Source organism: Mixophyes fleayi, chromosome 1 (genome assembly GCF_038048845.1).
Source record: "Mixophyes fleayi isolate aMixFle1 chromosome 1, aMixFle1.hap1, whole genome shotgun sequence".
Classification (NCBI taxonomy): Eukaryota; Metazoa; Chordata; class Amphibia; order Anura; family Limnodynastidae; genus Mixophyes; species Mixophyes fleayi.
Window position 1 is genome coordinate 83517227 of NC_134402.1, and position 22089 is coordinate 83539315.

General features: G+C 37.7%; 1 protein-coding gene across 3 annotated transcripts in view; it reads left to right on the top strand.

Moving 5' to 3' along the window:
* The window catches only part of FBXO8 (F-box protein 8), a 34768-nt gene extending 26538 nt beyond the window's left edge, over positions 1-8230 (top strand). For all 3 annotated transcript variants that reach the window (XM_075197660.1, XM_075197653.1, XM_075197646.1), the window contains 3 exons: positions 1569-1687; positions 4983-5179; positions 7618-8230. In XM_075197660.1, coding sequence (XP_075053761.1) covers positions 1569-1687; positions 4983-5179; positions 7618-7805 — 504 coding nt within the window. In that variant the 3' untranslated portion in view covers positions 7806-8230. The remainder of the gene's footprint in view (positions 1-1568; positions 1688-4982; positions 5180-7617) is intronic.
* Positions 8231-22089: the final 13859 nt, after the last annotated feature.

The window sequence follows — 22089 nt, forward strand, 5'->3', positions numbered from 1 at the left end:
TGGGATTGAGCTCTGCCATTCCAAGACTTTGATTTTTATTTTCTGAATCCGTTCTTTGGTTGCCTTGAATGTGTGCTATAAAGAAATTATCATGTTAGAAAGGGAATACCGCTTCCTCTTCAGCATTCTGACACAGGTTAGCAGATTTCATACCAACATTTCTTGATATTTGGAGTTATTCATTGTCCTCTAATCTGACTAGAGCTCCTGTCCCAGCTGTAGAAAAGCGGAGCCAAAGCATAATGCTGCTTCACAGTAGATGTGGTGTTCTGTGGGTGATTATCGTTGTTGTCTTTGTACCAAACATAGATTTTAGAATTATGGACTAAAAAAATCAACCTTGGTCTCACCAGATCAAATGTCATTTTACCACATAGTTTAGGATGATTGAATGTTTTATTTTGACCAATTTAGAATGTCTTGTAAGTTCTTTCTGGTGAACAATGCCTTTAATCTTGCCACTCCATCGCATAGCCCAGATATGTCCAGTATACAGAAGATCCTTCTCGTTGGCAGGAAGTGACCAGTTCTTGTCAGAAATTCCTACAGCTCTTTTAATGTTTTATTATGCGTCTTGGTAGCCTCCCTGATGAGATGCTTTGAAAGTTCCTTCCGGACCATGGCTGTTCCAGTAAGATGCAACCAACAAAACTACAAGGAAATACTTCTGATCCAGCTGATCTTTATTTGAGGTTAATCACAATCCCTTTCATAGCTGGCGGGTGTATGTTAACATAAGTTTGGACATGATTTTCAATGTCATTGAACAGCTACAGCTCCAATATGAAAGGATGTGCTGACTTATGCAACCAATGAATAGCAGGATTGTAATTATCAGCTTTGTTTTTTTTTTTACTTGAATTTTGTTTGTTGGAAGGTCACAGTAAAGGTGGAAAAAGGTCTCATTAAATTTTAAGTCCACTAATATGGAGGAAACGGGGGAAAAAAATATTTAATGGGTATTTTTGTTTTGTTTTTTTTTACCTAGTTTTAGTGCTAGCCCATAAAGTTGTCCCAAAATTGTTACGCTCCCAGGACTGGAGAGCAGTTCTATACAGAGAGCTGCTTTGTCTGTGAAAAACAGTAATGGGGAGCTTGTTGGTGATCATACTGGGTGTCTCTGGGTCTGGCCATACAGGATTATGTGAATGGACAGGGCTGAAGACCTCTGCTTTATTGTCCTCAATTAGACAAATATTGGAGAGCACTGTTCATTTAGATAAAATACACTCCACCTGCATGATGCTTTTCTCTTTCACCTCCTGATGATGTCACTATTTACATACAGAAGCATTCTGCTTTTTTCCATTAACTTGGTGTCTTGTCTTGTCACCACACTATAGTGTGATTGCTTGGCTAGGAACCAAACACAATGGTTTCTGCCAGTAACAGTCTGTTAGTGACAGCCAGAGTGCAAACTGTAGCGTAGCACCTTCTACTTTATGTTTATAGACATAATATTGAGTTAGTAGAGCTAAGAATTATACAGTCATACAAGTTAATTTAGAAATTAGAAGTGTAACAAAACCATTCATAACAAATTGAAGGGTCTTTTTGTTTTATTTCAGGGAGTTGAATATTTTTTATCCAGAGGTATACTAGATGATGCACCAAAAGAAATAGCAAAGTTTATATTTTACACCAGAACTCTAAACTGGAAAAACCTGAGGGTATATCTTGATGAAAGGTAAAAGTCGTTTATAATGTTTCTCAATGTCATTCATTTGTTTTTTGTTTAATGTTTTATTTATTTATTTTTTTCCAGTAATACTTAAGTCACTCTTGTTTTAAAGTATCTTGCATTTTATGTTTGTTGTTTGTATAAGTCCAATGCATTACAAAGAATTTCATTTTACTATTAGATTTGCATCTTATTAAAGCTCAAAACAGGTAAAAGAGAATGACTAAGCTAAAAAAAAAGGTTAAATTAACTGTTTTATCATAGCTATGGTAGTAGATTGGGGTATTTGATACTCTGCTTATGTATGTGTTTGATCCATTGTGACCTTGTGTATTTTAAATATTTGACTCGTGTGGGATGTTGGAAGACACCGGACAACTCTGCTACATTGAGGGACGAAAATTTAACGGTGGCATAGCAGCTCGCGGACCTCGCCACCGTCCATCTTCTGTCTCCCCCATATTAGATGCAGAGATTTATGACCTCCTAGATGTCTGCAAAGCAACAGAGGGCCATAACTGATCAGAAGCCTGGTGATTCCATCTTGGCCTCTGCAGCGCCCACTCAAACGGTGCAGACTGGGTATATTGTAGAGTCTACAACCCAGTCAGGCCAACATGCAATTGTTGCAGGCACAAGCAAATATTTTTGCAGAAGCCATTAAGGACATTAAAGATCAATTGCTCCAAATCACACAAAGAGTGACTACAACTGAACATAGATTGGGAGAAGCTTTTCAAGATATAGCGTTCCTTTAAAACATATACTTCTACAATTCCGAATGCACAGAAACATACTGAATAAGTTGGCGACCTTGAAAACTGGTCTCTGCGTAATAACCTGCACATTGTGGGGGTTACCAGAATCCCTTAGAGGGCCCACTCTGAATCATTTTCTCACAAGCACGCTGCTGGCCATGCTTAATATAACAGAGGATCTCTAGGATCTTGTGATTGAACATGCTCACTGGCTAGGCCTTTGAAGAGGGCTTACAGAAACCAGACCGAGAGTGGTGATACTAAAGTATTCAAATTAAGTACATAAAAATGCAATATGGTCTGCCTCCAAAGAACAGGACAGTCTAGCCTGGAAAGGGAAGAAACTACACGTTTCCAAGACTATTCAGCAGAGGTGACACGAGCAAGAACATGTTTACCCCAAATGAGGGGAGGGGTTGTCGCCCCTTATTGTTCCATTTGTTCTCTTAAATGTTTAATTGCCAGTACGCTTAACAAAGGAAGTTCTCAGACTCCTTTTTCTGTATGTATCAGGTTTTCTATGAACAAGTGGTGATGTGCCTTGCTTTCAATACATCACCTGAGAACAACCAAAACATTGTACAGCTGCAAGTGTATCAAGCTTGACTATCAGCATCCTGGTCACTGGTACTATCCAAATATGGTCATAAGTCAGAATGAGCGCGAACAGGCAGACTATATCTGGATGACGAAAGCAGTAAAGCTTCAATATTTCCATCTCCTCTCGTTTAATATTAGAACATTCGCTCTTCAGAGGTTCTTTGCCAGTAACAAAGTGAATATTGATATTCGTATTACTGTGTTTTATGCTGAGGGTGATCAGTTGCACATTGTTAATAGAAGATCTTGTTCTGAGATGTTGCCTTTAAAGATCAGTGGACAATGCTTAATTTAGAGTTGAAGAATATTAAAGGGACTTTTATCCTGTACTGTTTGCCGCAAACACCACCTTCTGGTTGAAGACAACAACAAAGCGGATCCAATCTCTAACAGGAGAGATTGGTGTCTAAGAGAACTGGCACAAGATAAATCATTGATCATCAATAAATAATAAAGTCTATTGCGGATAGAGTGTTGATACCATTCCTATGGCAAAAAGTTCCTTAAGCATGGTACAAATATGTCCACATAGTGAGTCAATAAAAATAATTCTTGTAAAGTCCGAGAAGTTTCCATACAGATTGCTAACAAAGAAGCAGAGGCGAATAGGAAAAAAAACCAGAAACAACCTGCGGGTGAGAATGATCGCCCTACTTGCAGATACAGCGTGTCTCTCTCTCTGGTTTCAAACACCCTTTTCTGGTGTAGTCTGCACTAGTTTCTGCCTCCCAGATATGTAGTGAAATCTTGTCACTTGCGGTCCTTTCGTTGCACATGCGTTTAATGTTCCGTAGCAGATAGACTCTGCTGCCGGCTAGAATCCTCTGATGTTAGAAAGTTTTATCTGAATATTCAATGATGAGAGAAACAATGTAAAGCGTCCAATCCAATGCATTTCACCAGTTGGCACTGCCTTCCTTGTGAAGCCAGTTTGAGATTGCACTACACATCTGGGAGGCAGAAACTAGGACGATTCAATAAACCGTGAGGCTCCATAGTAGCATAGTTTCTGAGTATGATATGGTTTGAGAGAGGAATTGTGGGGCTGCACACAGATAATGGCCTTGTGGGGCCAAACATGTAAAATGTGTCCAAGTTCGGTTTTGACCAGGTAAACTTTTTAAATAATAATTTAAAAGCTATGAGGCTTGTCACAAGTCTTTTGAATGACCCAATAAAAATGTGTTGTGTATAGGTTTATAAAGTTGATGATTAGTATGCATTTCCCTGTGACTTTGCTCCGTTACAAGGCCTCCAAGCACCCCAACAATAAGAGAGCATGTTGAAAGTAGTAAATCCCCCAAGATAAGAAAATAAACACATTACATACGTTGCATATGTTGATCATAAATACAACGTTTCTGAGGCAAAATTTAATGTACTCCTAGTATACATCTGTAGGGGGCTGGTGCAAATACACACATGATAATGATAGCAAGCACTAGCTAGTTGCTAACGATTGGCTAAACGTGATTTCACCTCTGAAGCTGCTGGGTGCATTCTTCATTGAACCTGCATATATTAAAGAAGAGAGAGTGTGTGTGATAAAACGTTTTTGTTTCTTTCATGCGTACATGAGGAGGAAGGTTATATCTGGTGTATTATATGAATAGTAGAAGATGTGTTTTTTCCATATTAAACCAGGTGGGTGCACAAACAACAGATGCAGAGCTGAACACCCCTTGAGATGGTCCCAGTCAGCATATGGTCTGACATACGCTATTTTCGCATGCACAGTTTTTGGGACGTTCAACTCTGCATCAGGTCAAAAGTGTGCTGAGGATTTCCAATATTTTATAATGAAAATAAATGCTGCATTATGCTGCTGCTTGCTGAGATAAAAAGCTCTCTAATGTTCTAAATTGTAGTAATGTAACTGTAATTTGTGATTTTTCTGAGGTTTTTGTATCCTTGTACATTCAGTGTCTTTTTCTTTCCTTTAGGCGAGATGTATTGGACGATCTAGTGACACTGCACAACTTCAGCAATCAGTTTCTACCAAATGCACTGAGAGACTTTTTTCGGCATATACATGCACCAGAAGAACGCGGCGAATATCTTGAAACACTCATTACAAAATTCTCTCACCGATTCTGCGCTTGTAATCCTGCACTAGCACGAGACCTTGGTCTCAGCCCTGGTAAGAACTCTACAGCCAAGTGTTAGGGTTATAACCTTCTTTGAGATGATTGCACTGTCATTGTTTGGCATTACACTGAGTGGAATCAGGGAACAATATTTAGACTAATGCCCATATTTGCAAAAGGGTAAATACACCTATAAAATGATTGTGATGCTGACCATTATATGACCCACTTCTGGACTATAGGCCTTCCACAGTCGGTGCCTTGGAGAGGTCAAGGATTTCCATTAGAAAAGTAAACGGGTGCTGTTTTCACTAGAAGAGTTGACTTAAGGTAGAGGACCAGTTATTCTCTGCACTTCTTTTTATAGGTCTCAGGCAAAAGTAAAAACGCAAACTAAAATGATATCTCTGTATATAATTTATTTTCCTTTCTCCCTCTACAAACAAAATATAATCAGAGAATTTTAATAGCCTGAATCAAATGTGTCACTAGAGTAGAACACATATAAAAATTTAACTGCAGACTTTACTCATTATGATTTGATATAGAATTGGCATGTTATAATTTCCATCCCTACAGTAGTTATTATACAGAGGATCCGCAGTAAAGAACTCTAGAAAATAAAGGATTATTATTATTTTTAGGTCATTGCATTTGTTTGTTTATTGACCGAGTCATTATGTTACAGCAGTTGAAGGGGCAGATAGAGATCTGGTTTAATTTGAATAAAAGTGGAAACATATGGAGAACGGAAAACGTCAAATTTAAAAACTATTAGTTGTAATATGGAGACAGGCACGTTCCAAAGATCATCCACTGTCACTATGCCAAGTTTGGCACCCATTTATTCATGTTTTGAAGTTATGTTACCCCTGCGGTGTGAATTTTGTGTTTCATTTAGGATTTTTGATTGTATAAGCCAATGTTCCTGGTACTACCAGACTGTGCTGCAACAATGTGTTCTGTACATACAAATATTATTGGTGTTCTATTCAGTGTTGATCAATGTATATTTGTTTGTTATTGTGTCTGTGCAAAATGTTTTACTTGCTCCCATTTCCAAATCTGGCTGCTAAAAAAATTATTATTTAATTAACGATTGTAAAACTTGCCTGTTCTTTCTAAATGGCCAAACCCATGCTGTAACCCAAAAACATGGGACCCTTTAGGACAGTTTTAAACGGGCACCCACTTTCCTAGTCCCTCCCAGGCTTTGTACTGTGATGGTTCTGTCTGAGATCAGAATCATCACAATACAATACACAAAACTGCAGTGTATTGCGCAGTTATTTGAATTATGTAGAAATTAATTTTATGCTTCGATGCGGTCAAGTTTACTCCAATGTAAAACTACTGGACTGAGGAGACAATGGTTTTATGTCCTACGCCCGAGGGCAGTGGCATTTGCTGATTTGGTTATATGTCTTTGGACAAAGCTTGTAAAAATGTCTCTCTTCACATAAAGGCTTATTCAATTAACCGTGAAGTTCCATAATAGCATAGCACGTTGCATTTATGTACACAAAACCAGTAATTATGGTGATGAAAACTTCAGTCCTTTTTACTCGCACCTAGCAAAAAATAAATGGAGATTATTACTGAAACATGACACGTGATGCTATTAAGGCATCGCATGGCTAATTGAGTCAGCCCCATATTGTTACAAGGATGGCTGAGAATGAGGTTATTTTTTTTGTTTTTGTTTTTTTAACTCATTCCAGGCGTTCTAAGGAAGTCAAATTATTATGCTTTCTATTTTATAAATACTGATGCCTATCATGATATTTGGCATTAAACTCCAATGGCAGTATCTTGGGTATCTGTCAGCTTATTTTTGGATTGCACTAAGCGTCCTAACTTTCTGATGGTTTTTGTTTGTCTTAAATTAATCTTCTAGGTGTAGTTGTTTGGGTTTTTTTGTTTGTAAGAGTAGTAGATCTTTTACACTTCTCTCTGCTTACTTTTTTTTGTGGATTAAAGATTTGTGTGGAAAAGGACAATTACAGCAATTCCTCATTAATGAAATGAAGTTTAAGTTTTTACTTACTAATTATTGGCATAGCATACCTGGTGCGTTTGTATGTTGTCTAGTATTGCACTAAACAATATAAACATATAGAAGATATCTGTCCATTTTATAGTAGCCCACATATAAGTGTCATAACATACATTATTATTTATGTGTTTTAAAATATTTAGCATTTTGTAATTCTCAAAGCATGTGATCATTTAAAAAAATAAATAAATCATATGCAGGTGGGAGTGGAATATTAACTTGTGCATATGGCTTTTGCAATTGGCAAAATACACTTAAATTATTAATATTTAAAGTATATGTTGCATCAATCAGTTTTTGTTTTTAAATATTGCATTGCTCAGTCATTTTTTTATTTTTTTATTTCTGCGAATGTGTTTTTTTATTTTATTTAATTAATGTTAGTCTTTTTTTTCTTTCTTTTTTTTTTTTCTTCCTTTTTGTGTTTCCGTTTAGATGCCGTGTATGTCCTGTGCTATTCATTGATTCTGCTTTCCATCGACCTCGCCAGTCCTCATGTGAAGAACAAAATGTCAAAGAGAGAGTTTATCAGAAACACACGTCGTGCTGCTCAGAACATTAGTGAAGAATTTGTAGGGCATCTTTATGACAACATTTATCTTGTCGGCCATGTTGCTGTCTAGAAGAGCAATCGCTAGGTTCTACATTAGTAACTACTACAGCTCCCCAAAACATTGTCTCAGTTGACAGATAAGGGGGTTACGATAGTGCTGGTCATTCTAACCTCTGTCTACAATCTAATTATGTGTTCTGTCTCCTTAGCAATCTACCTTGGAAAGTGAAAGTTCTTGCAGAATTATTTTATTAATAGTTTTGCGTATCATGTTTTGCACATAGCCGTGCCATTAGACTGACTTAGCCATTTATGACTGTTAAACTGACCTTACAATGTAGGCCTTCTTCAGGGTGTTGGATCTTAACACTAAATTTTGTATTTTAAAAGAGTTTACCAATGCATTATTTTTTTTAAATATCTTGTAATTTGTACATACTAAACTAAAGAGATTTATAATAATATAAATATTAAATATGTGAAGTATTTTAACTACAGTTTGTGTTTTCTGATTTATTTATTTTTTGTGGTTTGTTTGAATGATTTTAATAGTAAAATAAAAAGCACGTACACATGTTCCAGGAAACTATGTTCCTTATAGATCATGTCAACAGGGATATCAATGGTATTTTGGTGACATTGCTTAGTGTCCATGGACAGTTTTTGAAAAAATATATATTTAGTCACATATAATTGTGATAGGTGTTGCTATTTTTCTGCATGGTGTAAACGCATTAGGGGAACAGGTGCCATCTCCTGAGGTAGATATGGTGAACAGCAGCAGAGAAGTCGCACAAATCCAGGGTTTTTGGTACAACTGGCCATAGCCATCTTATTAAACAGAAAAAAAAAATTAAAACACTTCAAAATAAATGCCTTGTCTGTTCGGCCCTAACTAAACACACTGGAAGACCCTCTCTCCTTTGAAGGACCTTGTATCCCACACACATACAAAGCATAGAAGTAATTTCTCACCAATTGCAGAGTCTTTCAGGAGGCATCCAACCAACTTCCCAGGTCTGAGAAACTGAATGAGCTGCTTTGCAGTCTTTAACAGCACCCAGCACAAAATTTAGAAGACCCGGAAATGGGCTAATGGTATGGAGCCAACCCTTCTCTCCATACATAACCCCATGGATTCTTACTAAATTTTGAGCCAAGAAACACACTTTGGGAAGTTGTTCCTACACATATAAACAATATCCCTGGGGTTTTAGTGTACACAGGGCAGAAAGCTTGGAACATAAACCTCTGCCATTCAGCACTTTCTCAGTGCTTCTGTCACGATGATTATGGTAATCTGTCGACAGCGGGTACCAATCTGTCCCTTCTGTTTTGTGGCAAGCATGACCTCTCACCAGGGCTATTCTTGAACAATGTGTTTTGTGATGAAGCAATGTAATAGTTCTATGGGTCTCCACATGTAGTAGCAGTGCCTCATACAGCAATTTTATGACCGTGGCAGGTGGGGAGTTGACTGGGGCGATACACCTGTCAAACCGTAACGCAGGTTTCCTAAGGCGAGCTCATGGAGGACAGAAACCTCACGTGGAGAAAAAGGGCTTTTTTGATTTTGCTATTGCCATATATCCCCTTACAACCCTTATTAATAACCCATGCATCAAGGTCCTGTATGCTGGTTCAGACCCGTTATTGTTGCCAGCTTTGCATATAATTAATAAATCACTGTGGGAAGCGCACAAGCTTAAAGGCAAATTGTCCACAGCGGAAGGGATTGTTAACCCCTTCAGAAATAAGGATGAGTGGGACTCATCCTTGGCACACAGGGTGTTCAAAGAAGTTAAAATGATTTATCTGTCCCTCACAGCTATTTCCTGTTAGTTGTCAATGAGAAAGATGGTGGGGCTTAATGATGTCATTGCAATTGTATCATCAAGTCCCACCTGCACGTACACTGCCTAAAACAAAAAAATATATATTGAACCAGGTAATGGAGAGAGGGAATTAAGTCCTCCCCCTGCTCCTGGCAAATAGAAACTCAGGGGCCACGCTTCTTTAAAAGATAGGAGTTCCCTCTCAATGATCGTTATTAACTGGTGATCACCAGCCAATATTACCCTGCACTGCAGAAATAAGAGGACCATGGATGGGGGAGGAGGGAACAGATCTCCAATTGTGGCTTCAAAAAAAATCAGGGGTTCCCTTATTTAAAAGGCTTTCAAATGATATAACCCCTTAGGAGTTATTTGTCACCAGTCAATAACCCCATACACTACAGAAAACATTAAGGAGCCCATAATGGAGTGGGGTTTTCTAATGCAGAGATTGCCCCCATTCTGGAACCTAGAGACTCGGGTGAACCTTCGTTTGAAAGAGGGGAGTTACTGCCTGGTGATCACCAGACATTAATACCAAACACTACAGAAAGCAGTAATAAGTCCAGAGACGGGAAGGGTTTTAATGCCCACATCTCCCCCACTCAGGCTTCAATAAAGTCAGAGGTACCCTCATTTGGTGCGGTAGTTTTCAAAATAGTATGCCTTGTTGGGAAACCCATATTGTTCCTACACATTTTATTCATAACTGTGTGAACTAGCAAAAAATAAAAACTTTTTTTTTTTTTTTTTTAAGTGCAGATTTTATGAACAACTGTGCAGAATCCTGCCTTTGCTTTTTTTAAAAAAAAATCCTGGGCTAATGTACTAAATGTAAAAATTACAGATTAGTGTTGCCAAAAACCACTTCTCTCGTGATGACCTAGTCCCTTTTAGAGCTGAGAGAACTCTTCTTGCTAGAAAGCTATTGGCACTAAAATGAAAGGATGCTGCTCTTATACATGATAATAAGCTACAGCAACATATACGTGTCTGATACGAAGATCATCCAAGGTCTTTCCTCTCGGTGAGATGAGGTAAAAAGTATAGAGTTTAGACATGTAGAATTTGTAACCTCTTTGTATCCTTGCAAATTGTGGTATTTTAATTTATTTGAAGACCTTTTCACATCTGAGTGGGCACTAGTGAAAAAGATTATTTTTCTCTTAAATTCTTAAAAAAAATAATGTTAAATGTATTGTGCAATCTGTAGCTACATTTGTTGAGTGACTTAGATTTGTAGATTCTAATAGTCTCCTCGACTTTCTTTGTAATTGTCCTTTTCCAATCTCACAAATACAATTACAAAGACAAAGGACAGGCACGGAGGATTTCCTGCTTCTCCCATGGGTATATTATACTTTCAGTTTGACAGAAGGTGGAATTTCAGGATACTTGGGCAAGAAAAGTGCAATCTCTGCGTGACTGAACACTGATTCTTTTATTTTTCTCTGCTCTAAACACTTTTCAAAGTAAATTAACTTCTGGGTTGAAAGAAGGAAAAATGTTTTCCTGGAAGAAAATACTCAGTGTAGTTACTGTACATTTATGCAAACCGCACTGACCACAGTTTGGTGAAATGGTTTGATAACTGGAAAAATAGAAATCTGATACCCAGAGTTGCCTTTTGAATGGTATGAGGAGGAAATGTTCATCTAGGAGCAAAGGTTTTCTCTTCTGAAGGGAAACGTGATCGTCTCATTCATTTTTCTATGTAATTTGTATCCTGGCAATTGTTTGTTTTTCAAATCTGAATGATTTCCACCCCTTTTCCAATTAAAGTGAAGAGCAAAAATAAAAAGGGCACACAACTCTCCTGGAGGGGAGTTGTAATTGCAAATGTTGGCTTTCTTCTTAGACAGGAAGGTTGGATTTAATTTAAAATGATTAATGAGATTTTCTCAGACTCCCTGCCTTCAGCATCACTGCATTATGTCAGCACAACGACTTGAAATAACCGGACGCCACTCTGTCGCCCAAAACAGTGTTCTCTGAGAAAAATAAACTGCCTAACTAATGCCAGGTACATCTCGGTAGCATTGTCTCAGTACTGTTGACAGGTAATGTCAATAGGCCTCACAGTGTTTAACCCCATGATTGGCATTTAACGCCATGTGCTTATTGTTTGGAATTAAAAGCTTTATACCGTTATTTGTTACCATCTTGTATTTCACTGCTAATATTGAAATCTAATTCTACAGCTAACTAACCCACTATTTTTATTTATTTTTTAATATTATTTCTTTGCAAATCCTGAGATTTTTCTTGAACTTCAAGGTTTTTATACTAGTATAAATGTGTGTGGCTGCAAAGGCTTACAACCACTACAATGTAGGACGTGCATTCATCCCACTCTGCGGTAGTGTCTACATCAGTGATGAGCAGCTTGATATGTTGCGGGGGCTGGAATGAGTGGCCCTCTAATCTCAAAAGGGCTGCACATTAACCTTAATCTCAGTAAGAAGTGTAAAATAATACATTTAATCAAAGAAGGAGACCCCTATCTAATATATCTTTAGGCATTGTAAACCTGTGTTAGGATGGCCGTCTGTTGACCACTGCTGCTCTCCATCTTATATTGCTGTCTCTTAATGTTTGATGACTACACCCACATTTTAAAACATTCTGGAAAACGGATCGTAAGTTTCAAGATGCAATATATCCGATAATGTCCTCTGCAAACATATGTGGAAAATAATTATATGGGGATTTGTAATTATCACAAAGTAACTTAACACATAGGTTTTCATAATGATGAGGATTAAAAAAATGTTATAGGTAATAGTTCTTTAGCTCTTCTCTGTTACTGTGGAAACCCCCCAAATAATCCAATATGACCTTTTCTTACACAATGATCACCCCTGCAAGCTTCCCATTCATGTGAATGGAAAGTTCAAGCGGAAGCGACTGCCAACATTACTGCCTGTTTCAATCGGTCCAGCGGTGGTATGAGAGAGGCATTGCTGGCAGTTGAAGGTTTTTTGAGAAGTCTTTAAATTAAACAAAAGGTAACCCTTTGTGTGTGTTTATATCTCCTTATATATTAGTGTAATAGGAGGACCCTTAGTGACCATGATCGCATTATGCTCTAACTAGAACGTTTAATGTGTGGAACTTACATGAGCATGCCCTTACTGTACTGCACGTGAACTCCCCTGACCGGCCTCTTCAGGTACAAGTTACATGTGGCTCTGAATTCGGTTGTAAGTTTTGGTGAACATGCAGTGCATCAAAATGCAAATGGGCTTGCATCAAACTCCAAATGAGACCCATGTGTCAAAATGCCATTTCCAATGCAGGGCTACATTTCTGCAGCCTCAGAAATTACTTTTTCTGAGTTCTATATTAACCAATGGAGTCAAAATAATGTGGGTAGAAAAGGAATTCTTTCTAGATATTACTTGAAAATAAGGTTTGCTTGCTCTATGCTGTCATTTTATTTGTAGCAAATCATTTGTGATTTTGTTTAAGAATTGGAAATAAAAGCAAATATGAGAAGCATTTATAAGATTCACTTTAGAAAACACTGAGAGATTTAAATATCCTAGTTTCATAAAGTAAACATTAAACCATGACATCTACTGCTGAATAAATGATAGATGTGGGCTTAAACATTGTTTTTCCATATTTCCTGGGAAGTCTTTTAGATTAAGGAGTTATATACAGTACATAACGTGACTGTCTATGTTAAAACTTTCCTCCAAGGCATATCCCCCACACCTTGGTAAGTAGAAAGGTGGGAGTCTTTCCCGTGGGATACTGTTATCTTAAGAGTGCTGAGAACTTCATGCTGGTATTTTCTTGGATAAGTAGGCATTGGGCAGAAAGAGGCGAGTTGATAATAGGAAGGGAGAGAGTGTAATGTCTGTAGACTGCAGTGTTTTTTTAGGAGGTTTTCTGTTTCCTTTACAGCAGGGAAACTAAAGTTTTGTAAATTCATTTGTATAGTCTTTTATTTATTTTATTTTGGAGGAGGGAATTAGAGGTCAGGTGAGGGAAGTGGGAATCGGTTGGGGAGTCAATCATCACATCGTTTAGTTCTGATCATAGCTAAAACAGAAAAATAATATGCTACCCTCCCAAAAGCTATCCAATATAACATTAAGAAAGGAACAATCCCCTTTTTTTTTTTAACAAATAACTGTATCTGGGATCAACCACCACATATCCAAACCTTAGACAGATATCTATAAAAATATATTAATTTATATATATATATATATATATATATATATATATATTTTTTCTTGTGACTGCTTGCCAGTGGAGATAGGTGTGTACATAAAGGACCCCTTTGGGATACAAAGTCATTAAATTAGTAACCAACTACAACATCCATGATTTAGTATTCCAGGAAAAAAGCATGATAGTCCAATAGGGAGATTAGCTAAAGTGAATGCTACAAACAAAGTGATGTATAGTCATTTTATAACCCATTTATATCATGAGGGAGACATGTCATGGGAGCTGGGCAACCATTGGGAAGAAGGGGCAGGTTCTAAATTTAATACTAGGAGAGGTGCTGTAAAATTATAAGTAATTAAAGGAAGGTGAGATTTAGGGAAGCAGATAAGTAGGTGGTTCAGAGACAAGTTATACACTGATGCAAGAGAAGGATGGTGAGACAGGACGGGCTTACTCTTCCACATGTCTAGGCAGTTTATCTGTGGTTTTACAGATTTGATTTGGGTTCCCTTTTACTGTCAGCAATGATACTGACTGCTCTTACTGGTGTTGCTCGGTCATGAGACACCAAATGTGAGTTACAACTGCATAATGTACAAGGGCAGTCTATCACCAGGTTCCTTCTTCAGCTGCAGGACTTCTTTGATGGTGACTGTGGCTGGTTCTTCATGACCATTTCCTTAGGTTCACTACTGGAAGGTAGCAGGTAGATAGTTGACTCAAGGCACTGAGTCAACACAGGATAATTTGAGAAGGGATTAGTGTGTTCTCTGTAGGTCACAGGATACAGCTGGTAATAAGCATCATGTAGAGTCTTGAAAGCTGATGTTTATTGCTCAAAGTTAGCCCTGACAAGGGCTGTTGCACATCAGTATGTAGTGCTGAAGACTCAATCAGAAGTGCAAGATGGTACACACACAATACAGCAACATGTACATTTTATATAGAGCTAAAACCAGTCTCTACCCTGCCATAAATTCAGATATGTACTTTAAATACTGCATCAATCCTAGTGGATGTTTGAGCTGGGTGGCTAATCTGGGAAAGTAGGTAGAGTGCAGTGAGCCAACTAATCATGACCAGATTTGACTGGACCAGAGGAAAAAGGCTTTGATTTCGTGCAGTTCATTTTTTCTTGATCAATCATGATGGTAGATGGGAAGATACCGGGTTTAATGTAACTCTCTGTGTCACACAGCTGGCCTACCTGGTACCTATCCAAGGTTCAAAATCACCCAGGCAAATATCTGAAATAAAATAAATAAGTTTATTTAACAAAATGGTAGCACCAAACAGCAATAAACATCTTTAAATAATAACCTGTAACAAATAATACTACACTCTGGCACAGACAAAATACAGGGTATAATGAAAACACCTCACCAGTATCTTAGCCACTCTCAGGGACTGCTGTCTATCATCATCATCATCATCATCATCATCATCATCAGGTATGTTTATAGTACCACTAATTCCGCAGTACTGTACAGAGAACTCACTCACATCAGTTCCTGCCCTATTGGAGCTTACAGTCTAAATTCCCTAGCATACATACATACACACACACACACACACACACAGTTTCTCCCCCTCTCTCCTTTGAGGCTACCAGAAAGGCAGTGGTCCTGAATTACTGTAATTCTGCTTTTGGGGGACACACAGCTCCCCAAGACCTGGAGAGATAGATCAGGACCAAGTCAGTACTCTAGGGACCAATTGTCCCTTTCCTGTCAGGGGCAGAGATCTGTATCTCAACACCAGCCTGTATTCAGCTATCACTGGGTAGTAAATGCCAATTTGCTGTCCTCTGGAGCTCTCTTTTAAGTCAAAAAATTACCTCATCAGCAATTTCAGGACCTGCCTAATTGTTCCATTTCTGTATATACCTTTTCGCAGGTAAACATACAGACAAAGGGATAGCAGATGAGCCACTCTTGATATAATTAGGGATAGGTATTGTTCTGTGGCTATACTATACATCAGAGTTTGTTTAAACAGGAGAGATCACAATCCAGACACATTACATTTAAATACACAATGCAGTCCTCTGTAATTAGACATAGAGCTCTGTCTGTGGACCTAACACATGAGACCTCCTGGTGTGATGTACATTCATACAGGACTGGTGGACAATAATCCTATTGTCTAGGCTGAAACAATGGACTAGTCAGTAACATAACAAAAACATGCTGGCAGACATTATATCTACTTTCAAATAGAATATATACAAGTTTAAATAAGACTGACAAATATGGGTAACTAGAGGGCTAGAAAAAGTATATGTTTTTATAGTCCACAGTTTGTGAGAAACGAGGTGCAGACTGGTTGAGGTGATATTAATACCTCGTTTCTTCGACACCATGATTATTACATAATAATGTTTAGCATCAGGAAATAGCTCTGGTCACTGGGAACAATTAGTTATCTAAAATTGAGATTCAAACACAATATATGGTAATCTGTAATTTAGCAAAGTATGCTTCATCATTTCATTATTCCCTAATTGTCTCTAACACAGACCCAGGATCCCCTTGTGTAAATTCAAACAAAGGAATGTAGCGGCCAAGCTAACACCATCCCCGTCCCTGGCTTCAGACCAGATGATAATTAGAATGATTTATTGCCTCAGTTTTACACAACCATATTGTTTGAATACTAGAGATCAATATACCTTATAAATCAATATACCTTTTGCATTTGCAATAATCCACACCAGACATGCTGGGACGATAAAAGAAATACATTGAAGCAATAAGTTATTGCTTTCTATTTTCATGTGTCAAGTTGGTAATTAATATGTACATTACCCTTACTATATAAGGAACATTTCTTCCCCCCGTGTACATGCCTTGACAAAGGCTCTAGACGAGCCGAAACGCGTTGGATGATGGGGGATTGTGCTTGACGTCACACGCCGGAGACTACGAGAAGGGAGTTCCCGGGTTAACCCCATTCATACTGCACAAGTCAGTGCCCTGGCAATTTGTGGGAGTCATCACCAGAGCAGTTTTCATTGGCTGAAAAATGGTGATGTCATTGAAAGGTGACTGGTTAATGCTGGAACACAGCATTTATATGTCTCATAATCTGGGGATGTGATGATTCACGCAATCAATATAATAATGTGTATAGTATTTGGGATCTAAGTACCTTTCTTCATCACTCAGCGACTGAACATATCATTCGGATTCCTGCACAATATTTACAAAAAGGTATGGTAAGAAGGTGTGTACCAAGATATTGTGATTTAAAGGTGCAGGGATAATAACTATTGGTGCTTAGAATTTAATTTTACTCTATGGTAATAAAACGAGGCAGCAACTTGACATGTACATTGAGCTTTCTTCTTTGTGACCCCTCTGTGGCTGAAGAATGAGCATTATACAGCTGCAGGGACTGGCTAAATGATTATATACTACTTATATTCCAAATTTAGTGTACTTGTAGCTCTATTCTGGTTGATGTTCTTAATTTTCTCACAATCCAAACCCAATTACTACATTTTACTCTTTCCCCTTTTAATAAAGAATAAAGAAAACTGAGAGGTCATCTTCAGTTCCAAAAAATGTATGTACACAGCACAGTAGAATCACTGTGAGATATGCTGCACACAGATCTGTACTATAAAACATACCCCTCACCATTGCCCCACAGTTCTTCATGATTCACTGACAGGCAGACAGCCAATCATGTTGTTTTCTGTGCAACCCAGGTTGAAAAACCCGGGTTTTTCCATTCATAGTGCAGGCAACCCCGGTCCGACCCGGGAATTACCCCTCGATAAATCCCGGGTTGAAGAACCGGGTTTTTAGACCCGGGATTTTTGACTTGTACCATTCATACTGCACCAAGACCTGGGTCGTTTGAGCTCGACCCGGGAAAAACCCAGGATTTTGGTGCAGTATGAATGGGGTCGAGTGATACCCGGGATATCACTCACAATCTCATCTGTTATTAACGCCTTCAGTAAGCTGCAGGACGGTAAGGGTCCATCTGTCCCCTTGTCTTCAGGCTGGATCTGTCGTTCTGCTTGCCGTTTTATGTATGCTGCTTATATGAATAAATCTGTTATCTATGTTTTTACACTATGGAGCATATATTTTCTTTTTTTTTTTTGGGACTCTATGTTGGTGGAGAGTGATATTTAGTAGGAGATCCATTTTACAGAAGGAGCGAATTTCCTTATATGTGTTTGGTTATTTATGCCATCTGGTGAGTGTATATCCCTAAGGGGGCTAATCAATCCCTGAACACACGTGGTGCATCTTTCCCTTTAACAGTGCACGGATACTTTAGGGGTATTCCCTTACACTTGTCATTACGGTCTATACTATGTTTGGTTTTATTTTTATTTTTTATATTGATCTACGCTAAAGCAAGAAGTTTTCAGGACCCTGTCAGAAGATTCATCTTTATCTGATTGGACTATCAGGAATTGTCTACTCGATTTTTTTATTGACTTTGGCTTTCATTTATTGTTTAGTGACTCTTAGGGCTAGATTTACTAAGCTGCGGGTTTCAAAAAGTGGGGATGTTGCCTATAGCAACCAATCAGATTCTAGCTGTCATTTTGTAGAATGTGCTAAATAAATGAAAGCTAGAATCTGATTGGTTGCTATAGGCAACATCCCCACTTTTTCAAACCCGCAGCTTAGTAAATCTAGCCCTTAGTCTCTATTATTATTTTTTATTATTTTTTATTGTTTATATATTTTTTATTTTTCCCTTTTATTGATTCTGTGTATTTTTATTTTAATTTTTATTTTGATTTATATCTGTCACCTTATTCCCTGTTTGGCGCCTGTCAGCAAATTTATATATTTTGCTTGTCTACATTTAGGTACGGGTGTGACCTATGTTTGCTACAAGCTGCCTTATAGCGTGAACATTTGTTGCGCCTTTGGACTTAGAGATCTCTCTGTTTCAATATAGTACAAGTTTATGGTCACACAGCAGCACACAGGAATGGGAGGTAATACACGGAGTAGGGACAGGCCAGGGGTCTTGCGACTGGACAGAGATGATAATGTCTGACTGGCCTGACCGGGCACAGGCGGAGACCATAGGTAAAAGCAGGGTCAGGGCCACAGACAAAGGTTCGGAGTCCGGGTACTGGCAGAAGGTCAGGTCCACAGACAAAGGTTCAGAGTCCGGGTACAGACAGAAAGGTCAGGGCAATAGGCAATGGTTCAGAGTCCAGGATACAGGCAGAGGTCACACACAGAAGTCAATCCAAAAGGTTTTCACCAAACACAGCACAGGAGCAGGTTAGCTAACAGGAAACTGGACGCTATAACCGGCAGAGAGGCTAAGCCCTCCCTCCCTTAGATACTTTTATGGACAAATCAGAAAGGAGGAGGACAGGGCTGACAATCAGCCTCAGGAGGCTACTAATTAATTACTAGCTTAGAACTAGCATAGGTAATATAAACCAGGAACATGTATAAATATATAAATGAACAAATTAAAATCATACGAGAGCTCCCCCTGGAGTTGAAGGATGTCCCTACACCCTCCTACTCTATGCCACAAAGATAACCCCAAAGAATAATAACAGTGCATTGTAACTAATGTACGTGCCCGTCTGCTACATCACGCCAGGATGAGGCGTACCGCCGCGGATCGTGACAGTGTTGAAGTCAATTCAAACTGTAGATAGATAAAATTCATTCTCTCCTTTGTTGTCTGTTTGCCATTGGAAATACACGTCTATAAATGTTATCCCTTTGTCTTAGAGTTTTTAAGCTAACAAAATTCAACATGGTACATGGGTTTCAAAAAATGAAGCATTGATTAGCTTACCATATGTATAGACAAACTAATTCTCTGTTTTGTTAATCCTTACTAATAAATCAGAATTTGGCGCACATTATCTCACACCTTTCAGGATGGTAAGATGATGTCCATTAACTGGTGTGATAAGAAAATATGGTAGTTACATTACATTAGTAATAAAAAAAATATTTTGTTAAATTATTTACTAAACAATGTATTAAGCATTTAGGTTGTGAGGCCTATTTACAAAGTTGTCCTTTATCAGGAACATGTTATATTCAGTCTAACATTACAGAAATTTGTAGCCAATTGTAGAAATTTGTAAATTTGAACCATATAGCTTGTAAATAATTTACAACAGAAAAAATAGGACACACTAATAGTTAATACATTATATAGATGTTTAGACATATTTGCGTTTATCACAAAATATTGCACTCTATGACAATGTAAACTTGTGTTATTTTCCTCAAATATTGGCATTCTGAGGCTAGTGATATGGTGCTGTATCTTTTGTACGTTTTTGGCGAAATAAAGTCTCTGTGCTTTACATTCTTTTAATTATATGGATAACATTTACTAGCAAGTTCATGTTTCAATCGATCCCAGTTTATGTTTTTGTACAGAGTACAGTATTGTTGCAACAATTCAAATCAAATGTTGCCAGTTTTATGACATGATTAATCAGTATAGACTTTTTGGACCTGCAATATTGTACACCATATTTCCATAATTCAATTGTAATTAAAATGTGTTTGTAAGTTCAGTATCCTATACAAAATATGCCTACTTTTGTTTACAAATATCTCTTTATTTTGCTTTTTGTTTACAATATTTTTTTCTACAACAAAGAAAGCTCAGTACAGATCGTTTGAACATTTATAAAGACAAAAATAAACAGTGGATGTATATAAAATTGAGAAACAATTTGATTCTTAATAACCTTACCATAACAATAATAAGTATTTGACACCAAGTCAATAAACATCCAAATGGAAACGCAATTCTTTGTCTGTGTTGTGACCATATCCAGAGATTATGTGCAGGGTCTTGTCGAAGTCGTATAATTGGATGAACGAAAAGTATATTGGTTAATATTGTTTTATTGTGCGATTGCACTCAGCATGCCACGCTACATGGGGCATGGCACTATCACGCGGTAAAATACGCACACACACACTCGCACTACAACATTTGGTTATTTATATATTTCATATTTATTAAAGGTTCCAATCCACATTCATTTATTAGTAAAATGTATTAGATTGTATATTTATTTATATATAATACTGTAGTAAAGGTTTTTATGGTTCAGGTGTTTTAAAATATAAAGAGTTTGGTCTCATATTAAAGGTTATTTCACCAGCATTAACCCGGTGTGGACGGAATAGCGATCGCATCTAGCGATCGCAAGATACAAGCAATATGAGATTAATGCTCTTAAATACTTTTATGTGGGTCAGTTTGAACTGGTCATTCAGAGTCAAATCATGGGAACAATAGGGTGGGGGATGTTCCCCTCACCCTCTGTAAGAATCAAATGAACTGACCTATAACTTGCAAGGTACTGGAATGCCATTAACCCCCGGACCAATGAAGAACTTACTAAGTGTTAGCTGGACAAGTATATACAATGCATGCTGGCTTTTGTCCTCTCTTTTTCTTTTGGAAACTGGAAATGTGACCGCATGGCTACAGTCATTGAACCTGAATGAAACATATAAGGAAGATGTAATGTATACAGTGTTTTCATATTTTCCTGTTTTAATGTAACATCTTTAATAGGTATCATGTATCGGCTATACTGTACTGTATTATATAATAATAATGTATTGAACTGTTAACTTTTTGCATTTGCTAAAATAAATCACTTTGTGCGTTGGAAACACAATACAATCGCCTATGCAATGCTTATTTGAAAACGATAGAATTACTTTAATAATTTGGGGGCTCGAAGGTGAGGTTACGTTATCTGAAAGTACGCAACGCTTGCGGATTTCGATTCCTCAACAAAGGGTGGATGGACGCGTCACATACGGGAAAGAATGCAATGTGTTCAAAACCTGATGTCCATTCTGTGTTTAGAAGCCGAATGTCCGCAGTTGCGTAATCTGAAGGAACACTAACTGGAATCTAGGGACAAGAAAGAAAAATGTTTCTTTTTATTGTCGTTTTTCGTTTTAAAAGGTATTGCATTTCATAGTGTATGTGTACTTCCAGTGATATTGCCAAGTGTTTTAAACAATCATGTTCATAGTCCTATGCAAAGTATAATCACTTGTTAAAGCCTCTGAAAATATATTACTAGTGTTTGGGAAATTTATTTTCTGTACAGAAAACAAAAGGTTGTGTGTGTGTATGCGAATGTTATGCATAAAGACAAAAGTATACTGGTAACGGAATATAGGGTTTTGCACGTGCGGCCAATACTAATCACGATGTTCACTGATAACTAGTATTTCTGAGCAGTGCAGTTGGACCGCATGGTAAGGCCGTGATTGAGTATTGGGAGGGCAGCGTGGAACTATTGAAAATAGATAGCGCTTTGGTTCAGGTGTG